This window comes from Protopterus annectens, chromosome 3.part1 (genome assembly GCF_019279795.1).
Source record: "Protopterus annectens isolate FY-2018-M chromosome 3.part1, PAN1.0, whole genome shotgun sequence".
NCBI classification, from domain to species: Eukaryota; Metazoa; Chordata; order Ceratodontiformes; family Protopteridae; genus Protopterus; species Protopterus annectens.
In genome coordinates, this window is record NC_056732.1 from 296,930,153 (window position 1) to 296,943,673 (window position 13,521).

The window sequence follows — 13,521 nt, forward strand, 5'->3', positions numbered from 1 at the left end:
TGAATATTGCAGCAGTGAAGGCAAGGACATCTACCGATATGGTAAGATTTTTACACAACTATACTATGTCCTTACATTCACTGCTGTATTCTTAACATATAGGAGAGTGCCAAAGCTCAACAGGAAACGAGGAAGGGGGATGGAGCAGAAGAATCCTCTAAAAACCCATGAAGAACAGCACTAACAAAACCAGCCCTAGCTCTAGAGATACCACTGCTGTATTCTTAACATAACCAGCCCTAGCTCTAGAGATACCACTGCTGTATTCTTAACATATGGGAGAGTGCCAAAGCTCAAGAGGAAACTAGGAAGGGGGATGGAGCAGTAGAATCCTCTAAAAACCCATGAAGAACGACACTAACAAAACCAGCCCAAGCTCTGGAGATACCATCCAACTTGTAGTGCTTGGTAAAAGTATGCACAGAAGTCCAGGTACCTGCTTCAAGAATAGAATTAATACCCAAGCCCTTGAAAAGCACCAGAAGAAGCCACAGCTCTAGCAGAATGAGCCTTGAATGAAGAGGGAAGGCTGTTATGAAAAGTGTAACAAAATGAAATAGCCTTAGAAATATGGAAGAAATAATTTGCTTGGATACAGCAAGTACAAAAGATCTAGGATGAAAACAAACAAATAACCGATCAGATTTTCTAATAGCTTTAGTCTTATCCAAATAAACCCTGAGTTGCCTATGCACATCCAAAGTATGCAGCACCCTTTCACTGTCAGTTTGCAGAGAGGGGAAAAAAAGTACGCAGATTAATAGACTGATTAAGTGATAGCTCATTAACCACCTTAGACATAAAAGAAGGGTTAATGTGCAAGGACACTCTGTCCTCATGAAATATCAAATAAGGAGGACAAGCCATAAAGGCCTGTAACTCAGACACCCATCTGGCAGAAGTAAGAGCCAAGAAAAGAACAGTCTTCCAGGAACAATGCTGCAAGGAAGCTGAAGCAGCAGGTTCAAAAGGAGCCAGAGTCAACTTCTCCAAAACAGGCTTCCTGGAAGGTCTAATATTAAGGACACCTTTAAGAAATTGTTTCATCTCAAATCTAGAAGCTAAGGGAGGAGAAAAAGGCAGACAAGCAGATATAGCTGATAAGTGGGGCTTAATAGAAGAATAGGTCAAAACAGAATTAAGCAACTCGCACAAATAAGACAGAACAAGAGGAACATCCACAGTAAGTGGGTCCAAGTTACGAGAGATACACCAAATACCAAAAACCTGAAGCAACTGCCTGCATAAAATAACAAGGAGAGCGGAACCTCGTACAAACCAGTAAAAGCCACTGTATGTTCTACTTTTATCAACATACTGTGAGCAGTGTAGTTCTATTCTAATCTTCTCTCTGTGATACTCATACTGATTTTTCTGCTGTGCAAACAACTGGACCCCCCCCACCTTCTCCTCCAATTTACTGTAACAAATATATACATTTTCCAAAGCTTTGCGTGTATTTTATTCTTAGATTTTATTTATCTTTTATATCACATTTCTTTTATATTCTTATATGTTATTCTCCAATTTATTGTAACAAATTTATAACGTTTCCCAAAGCTTTACGTTTATTTTATATTCTACTTCCCTGATGCTCTACTAAATCTGCTTTTGAATTCACACAAATAAACAGACACCTTTAGGTACTGACCTGGGCTAGCTTTCTCCAAGTCCTGATCCAGAGCCCCCCCCCCTTTTCTTGTTCGCCTAACATAATATTAGTGCAAGTTTCCTAACCCTGTCAAACCTGTTTTCTCACAGCTTTCTCCAAGCCCTAGCCCTTAGCCCCCCCTTCTCTCAGTCTCCTAACAATCTTATTGTAAGCTTCCCAGCCCTGCCAATCTTGTCTATTCCATCCCTCTTCCTCTTGAGAGTTTACTTATTCCTCCCCTAAGCTGCGGTGCCATCTTTAAATACTAAAAACCTCTGCCTGAGTACACTCTGTTTCTGTCTGTCCCTCGGGCATCTCTCAGTAGTGTGCACAACTGCAAGTACCATTTGTACTTATGATTGTACTTACATTTTGAATCAAAAAACCTGATGTAGAAAGGAACCATCTTTTGACCTAGCTTTTCTGCTCTTGCTTCATAGGAATCCCCAGTAGTGTACTCACTTATACCATATTCCACTCTTTTTTAATTGGTACTCTATTGAGTCATAATTTACTGCATGTCCCTTTCTAAAACCCCTGGCATAACTACATTATTTTCCTAGTTCTCAGTAAACTGCAGCTCCCCACTGGTGCATAAATAATAAAAACAAACAGAAAGGTAACATTTAAACTAAAACAATAGGCTGTCCTATTTCTGTAGTTGCTAACACTCTCACTGATTGTTTTCTGTTTGGCGACTGCTGCTCCTCCTGGAAGGTGTAACCCACTCCATTCGCCCTACAGGCTCACTCCACTCCCCTATCCTGCCCCCAAATCTCACCCGCCCCACTATCTGTACTTTTATACATCCCCTGACTCCTCCCCACCCAACACCTCTCCAATCACAATTCACCTAAGCCAAATCCCACCCACCTGTAGATCTACATCATCCCAAACATCCACCCCTCCTACAATGCTCTACATTATATCTCTCCCTATAACCCCATTTGCCCTACTAATCTCTTTCTTCTCTTGCCTCACACTTTTTCCCAACCCTTGTCACAACTCTCACACACACTCCACTACATCACCATCAACCTCACTTCCCATCCTACTCATCCATCTCACATGAACTCTTTTTACCTCTAACTCAATCTATTTTTTCAAACCAAAACTTATCCCAACCCAACCCCCCCTGTACTCCCTTCTTAAATGTGGTACCAGAAAATCACTACTCTCACACAACCCAAGCTACCCCTGCCCAACATACTGTCTCACTCTTCTAGTCCACCACATCTCTCTCTTACTAGCCAGCAGCATCCACCTCAACCCTGGACCCATCCCTAACATCAATCTCACCAAACCCTCCACTTAACCCACAAAAGCAAAGTCCATTTGCCTTACAACACTTAATGAACAAAGCCTAAAAATCAAAATCCCTAACCTCCATGCCGGGCAATCCCATAACCACCACAACATTAAAGCCATTTCTGAAACCTGGCTGAAAACCTATATAAAAGATAGTGAAATCCGACCACCAGGTTTCCAAATCATTCACAATGACCAAAAGACCAGTCCCTGCCCATGGTTATCAAAAGATACTAAACTAGCCTTGCACCAAAGGATCAAATAATGGGAACAAAATCAAAAACATAAAAACCCTAACACTCCCTAGAGTATAAGCAACTACGAAGCTCCACAAAAAAAAAAAAAAAAAAAAAAAGTTATGTACCTACCATAATGTTCCATATTAGTTGTCCTTCATCTTGCCTTCCTTCTTGCTGGATGGGTTCGGAGCCGATCCTCGGCTCTGACTCTGCTACTTTCTATAGCTTGAGAGCTCTTTACTGGCTCGAGACTACCCCTTATCCCAGAATGCCCAGCGTCGGCTACCTAGATCTCGTTTGAGATAGCTCACACTAGGCATAATCATAGAAGATAAACCATTATTATTAAACCTAGACATACAGTAAATTGTCATGGTTTGCTTGGGAAGCAACTAAGAACAAAACAAGTTAGCCAGTGAAACCACTGAAAACTCCTCTCAATCCTCGAGGAAGGGGGAAGGAGGGAGGGACGCAAGAAGGAAGGCGAGATGAAAGAACTCCAGCTCTATTCAGTCTCATACCGCTTGCTCAGAGGTGACCTGTGCCTGACATATAAGGCCATGTCAAACCCAGATTTGATGAACATGCTTCACCTCAAAAAATCTAGATCCCTCAGAACCACAAGGGCGGGAGACTTAAACCTTGACACGGTTATTAATAGAACATGCTGGAGGGACAGATTCATCACCCAGAGACTCCCTATGCTGTGGAACAAAATCCCGGTACATGTGAGGCAGAGCACCTCGCTGGCCTTGTTCAAGAGGAATCTTGACCAATGGATGGGAGATCGCAGATATACCCCAGGGATTACTTCAGTGTCACTGCTTGACAGAGGCACAGCAAAATAATAGGCATAGTTTTATTCAAACTAAAGGGGTGGCGAAAGCCACATAACTATGGGCTAGGCTTATAAATGCCCTTGGGCAGATAGCCTAGTATGAACCTATGAACCTATGAAGGACAACTAACATGGAACGTTATGGTAGGTACATAACTTCTTTAAGTTAAGTTGTCCAATCTCGCCTTCATTCTTGCTGGATGGGACAGCGTCCCTAGCACCTCAATCCTGGGTGGCTCATTGGAACAGACTCTTCAGAACCGTGGAACCAAAGGAAGCCCCGCCCCGGGAGACCACATCTACTTTGCAATGAGAAAATAAGTTATGAGGATCTGGCCCAAGTTGGTGGTGCACAAATTGAATCTATAGGCAATCTAGATTGAAAAGCTACAGAAGTAGCTACTGACCTGGTTGAAAGATCTTTGGGTCTTGCTGGAAGATCTTTTTGTCGCAAAGGGTAAGTATAGGCAATGGTGTCCAATAACCATTTTGACAAGGTTACTTTAGAAACTGGAAGGCCTTGTTTGTTGTAAGCAAATGAAAGGAACAACTGATCTGATTTTCTCAACTCTTTAGTTCTATGGAGACAGAAATGTAGTTGTCTATGCACATCCAATTGGTCTAATCTGTATTCTGCCTTGTTGGAATGATTAGGGAAAAAGACAGGAAGTTCAATGGATTGATTCAAATTGTGTTCTGAACAAATTTTAGGTAGAAAAGATGGGTTGGTTCTCAAAGAAACTCTGTCTTTGTGAAAGACCAGGTATGGAGGGCAAACAAATAGGACATGGAGTTCTGAAACACATCTGGCAGAAGTAATAGCAACTAGGAAGAGAGTTTTCCAAGAGAGAAATTTCAAAGAACATGATGCTGCTAGTTCAAAGGGTGGCAGTATCAAGGAGGCCAGGACCAAATTGAGATCACAAGGTGGAAGGGGCTCTTTCACTGGAGGTCTAAGTAGAAATGTACCTCTCATAAAGGCCTTACAGAGTTTGAGAGACATTAAGCTAGAGTTAAAAACTCTGATGTGAAAATCTGAAATGGCAGCTAGTTGTACTCTGATGGTAGCAGCAGCTGCACCAGATCGAATCAGTTCTGCTAAGAAATCCAAAATTTCATGTACAGGAGCTGTAAGGGGATCTAAATTCCTGGATTCTGCCCAATAAGAGAATCTTTTCCATTTGCTAGCATAAACTTTCCTTGTAGTTGTCTTATGGGAGGAAACAATAATATCACGCACTGCTGGGGAAATACTGGGGAGCCTGGCTAAGATTGGAAGTGCAGTAACCAAGCTGTGAGCTTGCGAGACTGGAGGGATTGGTGTAACCCGCCTGACTGATGAATCAAGTGGTCCGGCACTGGGTCCAGAACCCAAGGCTGGGCTAGAAGGTGGGGGTGAAGGAACGGAAACCAAATCTGTCGAGGCCAATAGAGGCAATGAGGATCATCTTGCAACCCAATGATTTTGCTTTCTGAATGACTTTTGGAATCAAGGGGAAGGGGGGAAATGCATAAAGGAGTCCCTGAGGCCAATCGTGGACTAGAGCGTCCCTGGGTTTCTGACCTGGAGGAGGAATAAGGCAGAAGTAGCTGCTGCATTTATTGTTGAGGGGAGAGGCAAAGAGATCACACCAAGGCTGGCCCCATTTGTGGAAAATAAGATCCACAATTTCCTGTTTCAGAGACCACTCGTGCGGCATGAGGATAGCCCTGCTGAGCCTGCCTGCTATTATGTTGGATTTCCCATGGATATGCATTGCTGTCAGAAAACACTGGGAGGAAATCGCCCATTGCCACAGTCTGGGGGCCTCTCAGCACAAGGGGTAAGACCTGGTTCCGCCCTGTTTGTTGATGTACCAAATCACTGACATGTTGTCCGACTGTATTGCAATAGTCCCGGCAGGGAGAGAGTCTTGAAGAGCTTGCAACGCTAGCAGCACCGCTCTCATCTCCAGGACGTTGATGTGCAAGTGGTACTCTTGAGGTTGCCGCGTGCCTTGGACGGTCTTCCATAGATAATGCCTCCCCCCACCCTATCAGAGAAGCATCCGTGGTGACTGTGGCAATCGGATGGGATTCCATGAAAGGTCTGCCCTGTGTCATTAGTAGGGAGACCATCCACCAGGAAAGGGGTCTTTTGCAAGATTCCGTAATTAGCATCATGTGAGACATGGGTAATTCCTGGAAGGACCATTGTGTGAAAAGAAGCCACTGAATGATTTTCATGTGAAAGCGTGCTAAGGGAACTAAAAGAATGGCTGCTACCACGGACCCTAGAGCTTGAAGGACATATTTGACTTGAATTCTTTTGCTCCTCAGGAGAAGTGACACCTGTTGTCAGATAATGGAAACTCTTTCCTGAGGCAATTTTACAATCATTTTTCTTGTGTCTAGCTCTGCTCCTATGCAAGTAATAGATTGAGAGGGCAACAAGGCAGATTTTTTGAAGTTTATTGTGATGCCTAGTTGAGCACAGGATGTTATGGTGTAATCTCATGCCTCTATAAGTCGTTGCCTGGTGGTAGCAGTGAGGAGCCAGTCGTCTAGATAAGGAATCACCTGGAATCCTAGACGTCTCAGGTGAGCCGTGACTACTGCCATGCATTTGGTGAACACCTGGGGGCCCCTAGCCAGAAGCGTAGAAATCTCCTGGCCCATCTGTCCATTTTTATATGATAGTACGCGTCCTGAAGATCTATGGAGCACATCCAATTGTCCTGACCCAGAAAGAGGAGAAGAGACTGCAGTGTTACCATCCAGAACTTTTCTTTTTGTACAGATTTGTTCAATTTCCTGAGATCCAGAATTGGTCCCCAGTCCCCTGTCTTTTTGGGAAGTAAAAAGAATCTTGAGTAAGTTTTGGATCCTACTTGGTCTGCGGGGACTTCCTGGATGGCTCTTTTTTCTAGCAGTCTTGAAACTTCTGTGACTGCCTGATCCCTTAGATTGGGTGGAAAATCTGGGATGGATTTTTTTTAAACAAGTGGGGGTTGATGGATGGGAATTTTGTAACCTCTGGATATAATGGATAGTATCCATTTGTCTTTTGTAATATTTTGCCAGGTGACTGAGTACAATGAAAGCCTCCCCCCCCCCCCCGACTGCCTCCAGAGTTGAGCAGTCGGTCATCCCTTCAGGCATGTTGATAGGGTTTGGAAGAGAACGTATCTGTCACCCTGATTTTGTGGACCCCCTCTGCCATGAGGGTGGTGTCTACTATTGTTATTATTTCCCTCTCTGCCCCTGGGGAAAAATTCACCATGTGCATCAGGCAAGGGGTCTCTGGGATTTTCGAAACCACACCTTTCCACCCTTCTGACCCTTTGGGTATGGTCTGGTAGGAGTGGAAAAATGGACTCTGACATCAGACAGCATCTTGCCTTCCTGCTGGCACCTGGCAAGCGTGTCTTTCACCTGAGGTCCAAAGAGAGGGAGGAGCCATCAAAGGGGATATTGGTGAAGGACGCTCTGAAAGGTTCCGCAAATTGACACAGCCGCAGCCAAGAATGTCTCCGAAGAGCAACTCCTGTTCCTGCAGCTATACTCGCTCCATTGGCTGCATATGAAATAAGCCTCATGGAGGAGTTGACTATTGAATTAAGAGTCGCCAGCTGGGTAGCTACCTTGGCTGAAGCTCCCTCAGCTGTGGGATCTTGTAGGGTATCTCCAAGCTCTTTTAGGAGATCCCTCTGAAGCCTAGTAAAATGGGAAAGATAGTTCAGGGACCTAAGGGAGAAGGTCGCTGATGAAAACATTTGCTTGCCATATCTATCCATCGTACGAGAGTCTTTATTTGGTGGATGGACAGATGAGGAGGTTTCAACTAACTCTCTCTTTGTGACTGCTGCTATCACCATGGCATCAACTGGGACACCTTTACTCAAGAATTGTTTGTCTTTAGGAGCTGTGATAAATTTATTGGGTCTCTTCGGGACAGGTTCCATGGAATCTGGAGCTGACCAAGCCTTTCGAGACACTACAGACATGAGTGGATCAAAAGGTGGAGACACCCGGGAGGTGGAAGGTCAGGAACCAAATGCGTACAGGTATACAGACTCATCCTCGGAGAAGGCTAGGGAAGTCCAGCTATGCCTCTGCCTGAGAATCTCAAGGATGTCCGAAAAGGAAACATCTTCAGAGGGGGACCTTGGGGACCCCTCCAATTCATCCAGGTCTGTATCTGAGGTGACAGACTCAGGGGAGTCTAGGTGCTTCCTCTTGCACTTTTATTTGCAAGAAGCCTGCTCAAAATGCTCTGGGAAGGCTTCAGAAGAAGAGGTCTCACCCAACGGGGTGTCCTGGGGCATAGGTTCCCTACATTTTGGGGCTGGAGGAGGAGCAGATGCTGTCAAAGGCACCGAGGGGGACGGAGCCAATGGAACCGATAGTGGGGCCATCTGTGGGGACAGCACTCTTCGCATGACCTCAAAGGCGTCATGGTCTCAACACAAGGAGGACTCCAGCTCCGAAGAGACAGGAATCCCACTCTGCGCCGTGGGCGATGGCCCTGAGGCCGATGTGGGAGCAGAGCCCAACTGAGCCGAAGCTACGAGAGGGAGAGTGGGGTCGGACAAGGGTCCCCCCTTGGAGCCAACGAGAAAGCTTCAGCGTCCATATACCTCGATGTGAGGAAGAACCGAGGTAATCAGAGCCAACATCGGAGCCGAAGAGGATGTCATCGGAGCCGAAGGAACCACTATTAGAGCGTCCATGGTCTCCGGCTCCGAACTAAGCATAGTCAGAGGAGGAATCGAAATCAAAGCAGATTGAGCTGAAGCCTGTTGACAAGAGCTTGAAAGCATTTTAGTAAGGGCCTGTGACTTCAGCAACCTACTGACCACTCTCTCCACATCCTGATCTGATAACCTCAAGGATCGAGAGGAGTGGGAAGATGAGCGATGACTGGTCTTGCTTTGAAGTAAAGGTGATTGTGGCACCAAGCGAATCGGCTCCAATCAAGGAGAACTAGCTCATTTGTGGCTCCAAGATGGCTCCGAAGTAACAGTTGGAGCTGATGGAGGAGTAGTCTCATCAGTGCCAGAGGGCACAGACACACTTGGTTTGTCAAGCTCACCGGTTGGTTCCGAACATGGAGCGGATGGCTTGACTGGTTTCAAAGATTTCACTGGCCGAGATGCTTTAGCCGGAGAATCCTGTTTTAATAATCCACGGAGGATAAACTTGTTTTTCCACTTCTGCAGGACCCTTGGACTAAAGGCATAACAAATGGAACAAGAGTCCTGCAGGTGCAGAGTTCAGGGGAAAAAAAAACAGAAGCCCTAGGGACTAAGGGGCAATGGCCAACACAGCACAAAAAACACAGCAAAGGACGAGATAAGGGGTTAAGGACTAAATAAACTTACAAACTACTATAAAACAGTGAAAAAATACTACTTTTCAAGTAAATTATTAAACTTTAAAATAGAGAAAAAAGTTATACTATGCCTGAGCCAGTACTGACGCAACCTCGCAGCTGAAGCAGCAAACGAGATCTGAGTAGCTGATGTTGGGCATTCTGGGATAAGGGATAGCCTCGAGCCAGTAAAGAGCTCTTGAGCTATAGAAAGTGGCAGAGTCAGAGCCAAGGATCGGCTCTGAACCCATCCAGCAAGAAAGAAGGTGAGATTGGACAACTTAACACCTAATAATTAAAGACAATAAAGCCCACTACTCCAAATTCCAGTCCTTGCACTCAACAAATCCCAAAGAATTCTGGGAATCCATCTCATCCATGTTGCATCCTGGCAACAAAGAAAACCCCTGCCCAGACCCCAACCTTGCCAACCTTGAAACAGCCAGCTAGTTCAACTTATTCTTCTTCACAGACTGCATAGCTAAACTATCAGTTGATAGGGGAGAGTGGGTGAGAGAGAAACAGCCAACAGCCCTTTACATCTACAGTCCTGCAATGGATAACAGTGATGGATGGTAAGGGAGCACAATCCCACAATGCCCTTTGGGATTTGTGGTTTTCTGGGCTTGCCCACCATTCAGTATGCCGTTTTCTTTTTTTTCTTTCTTTCTTTACATTTTATTCTGTTAAAATGGTTACTGCTTACACAGTAAAATAATCCTTTCATCCCTGTAGGGTTCTGCTTTACTTTGGTGCCCTAGTCCTTTTGGAAGTGTATGCAATCTTAATAACTGAACATAGTCCATTTTGTTAAACTATTCCTAATTCACTTCAGCAGAAAAGTAGTGAATAAGAGCTTCTTTAGCTAATCAGTGCCATTCTTAACTCACAGATCTCAAATTTTCCCAGCACATTGGTTCTAGGTGATTTGGTCACACTGACTAAGTTGATGTGATACTCTCATCTCCATATAAAAATGGAAAAAAGGGAGTCACATCAGCAGCTTAATGTTGTTCAGTCACTCCGGGCTTAGTGTCCCCATCACTACCTGCAAAAACTGTTATTTTTTTAGCCAAGACAAAGAAGAGATGACCAAATCTGACAAATACAATTAAAATTTCACTCTGAAGACCCAGTATCTCAAGCTATTCCTATTACTTAGATTTATTAAATTACATGTAGAAAGATAACATAAACACATATTATTCTTAGTAAATGGAACATATAATTTAAAGCTACTACTTTACAAATTGTGTTATCTTGCTGATTTAAGAACTTTCTTTTCTGATACATGCAGAAGTAGTAAATGGAAGAAGCAAAGAAAAAAAATCCCTGATTTTCTAACTGCTAAAAATGCAATGTAACAAATACAGACTAAACTGAAATTGGCCAGAGACATAATAAATATCTATAATTATGTGTGTGCATATTCCTGCATAAAGCACGCTATAAGCATATAACACACACACACACATATATATAATAAATAAATATATATTATAAATATATATAACTGTTATATGAGTTTATAATGATTAATCACCAGAGAGTTTGCTGAGATATAAAACAATAAACAAACTCATCCATGAATACTATTAATCGCAACTAAAATCAACAAAAACAGTAATCATGAGGTAAATTGATAGGTTACACTTGCAATCACAAAAAGACAACTTTTATGTGAGGGGTTCCACCTCTGGAAATTAAATATACTAACTCCAGGTTCACACCAACATAAAGAAAAGGGAAAAGCCTAGGAATTATGTAATGACTAATATAATGAACTTCGACCATGACATAATTCATCTAACTTTATCACCAACAAAAACACCAGTGATGCAGCTTGTGATGAAATGTGTGCAGTAATAACTCATATAACACTCATACGTGTGTGTACATATGGATCTACTTTCAATGAACGAAAGTACGATCCACTGAATTTCACTCACCTGATCTTCGTTTAAATGGAGTTTTGGCGGATGAAGCAATTAACAGCCGAATTCCTTTCACAGGGAAAGGAACCACTTGACCACCATGATGAACTGTGCCTTCTCCCCATGTTGTGCGATCTCAGAGTTTGTAGAGTTGTTCGGGGAGTAGCCCCCCCCCCCCCACACTTTGGTGGGCTGAGTTGCTTTCGGTTGTGTTTTGTTTGCATGGTGGTCAAGTGGTTCCTTTCCCTGTGAAAGGAATTTGGCAGCTCTTGCTTTGTTTAAATGGAGTTTTGGTAGATGAAGATCAGGTGAGTGAAATTTGGTGAATCATACTTCAGTCATTGAAAGTAGATCCAGACACACACACACAGAACACAAACATACCAACATGAGACAGAAAACAATGTGCGATTCCAAGCACAGTCAAAGACACACGCACACACTCACTCTACCAACTCCCTTACAGACTGCCCAACCAGGCTGCATGATCTGCAAATGCAGAGTATTTCTAAATTACTAAACAATGAATATTAAAAAAATACATATTGTACAGTCATATACACAAACCACTACTGCAGTTTCAAACATGATTAAGCAAAACTTTCTTGATTTTTATAAAATTCCTTTATTTTGCTTTAAAATTAAAATGTTCCTTGAAAATGTGTTTTCTGACAAAATTATGGAATACTGTTGTCAATAAATTATGCTAAATATCATATTAATATTTTTTTCAGAATAGATATTTAAAGTACATTTCATAGCTTTTTTGCCCAAAAATAAGGGGAAAAGTCCAAAATCAGAAGTACTTTTTAAAATATTACTCTAAATCACTTTGCAAAATGAATACAGCAGGTTTTGCAGCAACATTCATTTTCTGAGCAATAATTAATATGAAACTAATATGTGGTAGTATTATTGCCTGACTGCAATACTCAGTGATTTACCAAAAAATAAAAAAATTAAAGAGGAAGAATGCAAAAATATGAGGCAAAAGCAGAACAGCTGACTGGTATGAATGTAATAAAACTTAAAATTTTGCCAGCATAGCTGTCAACCAATCAGGGACAAATTTCAACAGAATCAGGGGCAAAGCCAGAAAAAAATCAGGGACAATTTTAAAATATTGGTGCTATTACATTCACAGAACCAGAGCATATGAACTAATATACATTTTCTGAAGGAAAAGAAGTCTTAATTATTATCATTATTCATTAAGTGTAATTCACCAACTTTCCTCCAAAAGTCACCAGTTTTAGGAGGGATTAAGTGGGACAGAGCTAAAAAATCAGGGACGCCTCTGAAAATCAGGGACAGTTGAGAGGTACCTTACTTAAACGGTCTCTCCCGTTTTGGCTTTTGCCTGTAATAAGAGATTGACTGGTCAGGTATTCCACACAAAACTGAAAATTTACAGTACCTGCTGAACACCTGCGAAGTCCATATAAGACTCTAATACCACTAGTACCGGAATATGAATGACTTTATCTTCAAACAGCGTGAAGGCTGTAAAATGAAATGCAGACACATGAGCAAACAAGACAGTTCAAATGCAAACAATATTAACTAAATTTCAGTTTAAGACTCATCTCACCACTATCAATATACATGAACTGTAATAGGTCATCTAACGTCTGAATAACGGTTTCCACTTGTTTTCTCTCTTCGACATGTTTCAATTTAACTATCAACTTTTTAAGATTTTCTTCCAGTTCTTCCCAGTTATCCATTTTTCCGTATCTAAAGTTTCCTTCTCGAATAGCCAGGACTAGCTTAACAGCACCACTCCCAGTTAAACACAACTACCACTGCACACAATAATCTAATCTCTTTAAGTTTTCTGCGCGACATGGCATATCTGCTCCCTAAATTATGTTTACTAGTCTGCCATTCCCGTGACTGCTCTCCCCCAAGATTTTGTGACAGTGCAGAGCGTGAACAACAGATGACAATAAACACCGCCCACTAACCTTCTACTGAGCGCCAGATGACAAATAAGCTCCGCCTACTAACTCTCTAGTGAAGCATTCCAGAGCTGGGCGGATTTGATGTATACTTCCATTTTAAACGGGAGAGCCTGAAAGTCTTATACGGCCTTGGATGTTATTTTCGATGCGCTGAGAAACCCTAAAGCAACAGTAGGAGCTCGCACGCATGCGCAGCACTGTCTTATTTGCAGAAATGTTTTGGTGGGAGCATTT

General features: G+C 42.7%; 1 protein-coding gene across 1 annotated transcript in view; it reads right to left on the reverse strand.

Moving 5' to 3' along the window:
* The window catches only part of LOC122797661 (leucine-rich repeat serine/threonine-protein kinase 2-like), a 485,842-nt gene extending 472,586 nt beyond the window's left edge, over positions 1-13,256 (reverse strand). The window contains exons 1-2 of the mRNA XM_044066201.1: positions 12,915-13,256; positions 12,741-12,826 (exon numbers count right to left, since the gene is read on the reverse strand). Coding sequence (XP_043922136.1) covers positions 12,741-12,826; positions 12,915-13,050 — 222 coding nt within the window. The 5' untranslated portion in view covers positions 13,051-13,256. The remainder of the gene's footprint in view (positions 1-12,740; positions 12,827-12,914) is intronic.
* Positions 13,257-13,521: the final 265 nt, after the last annotated feature.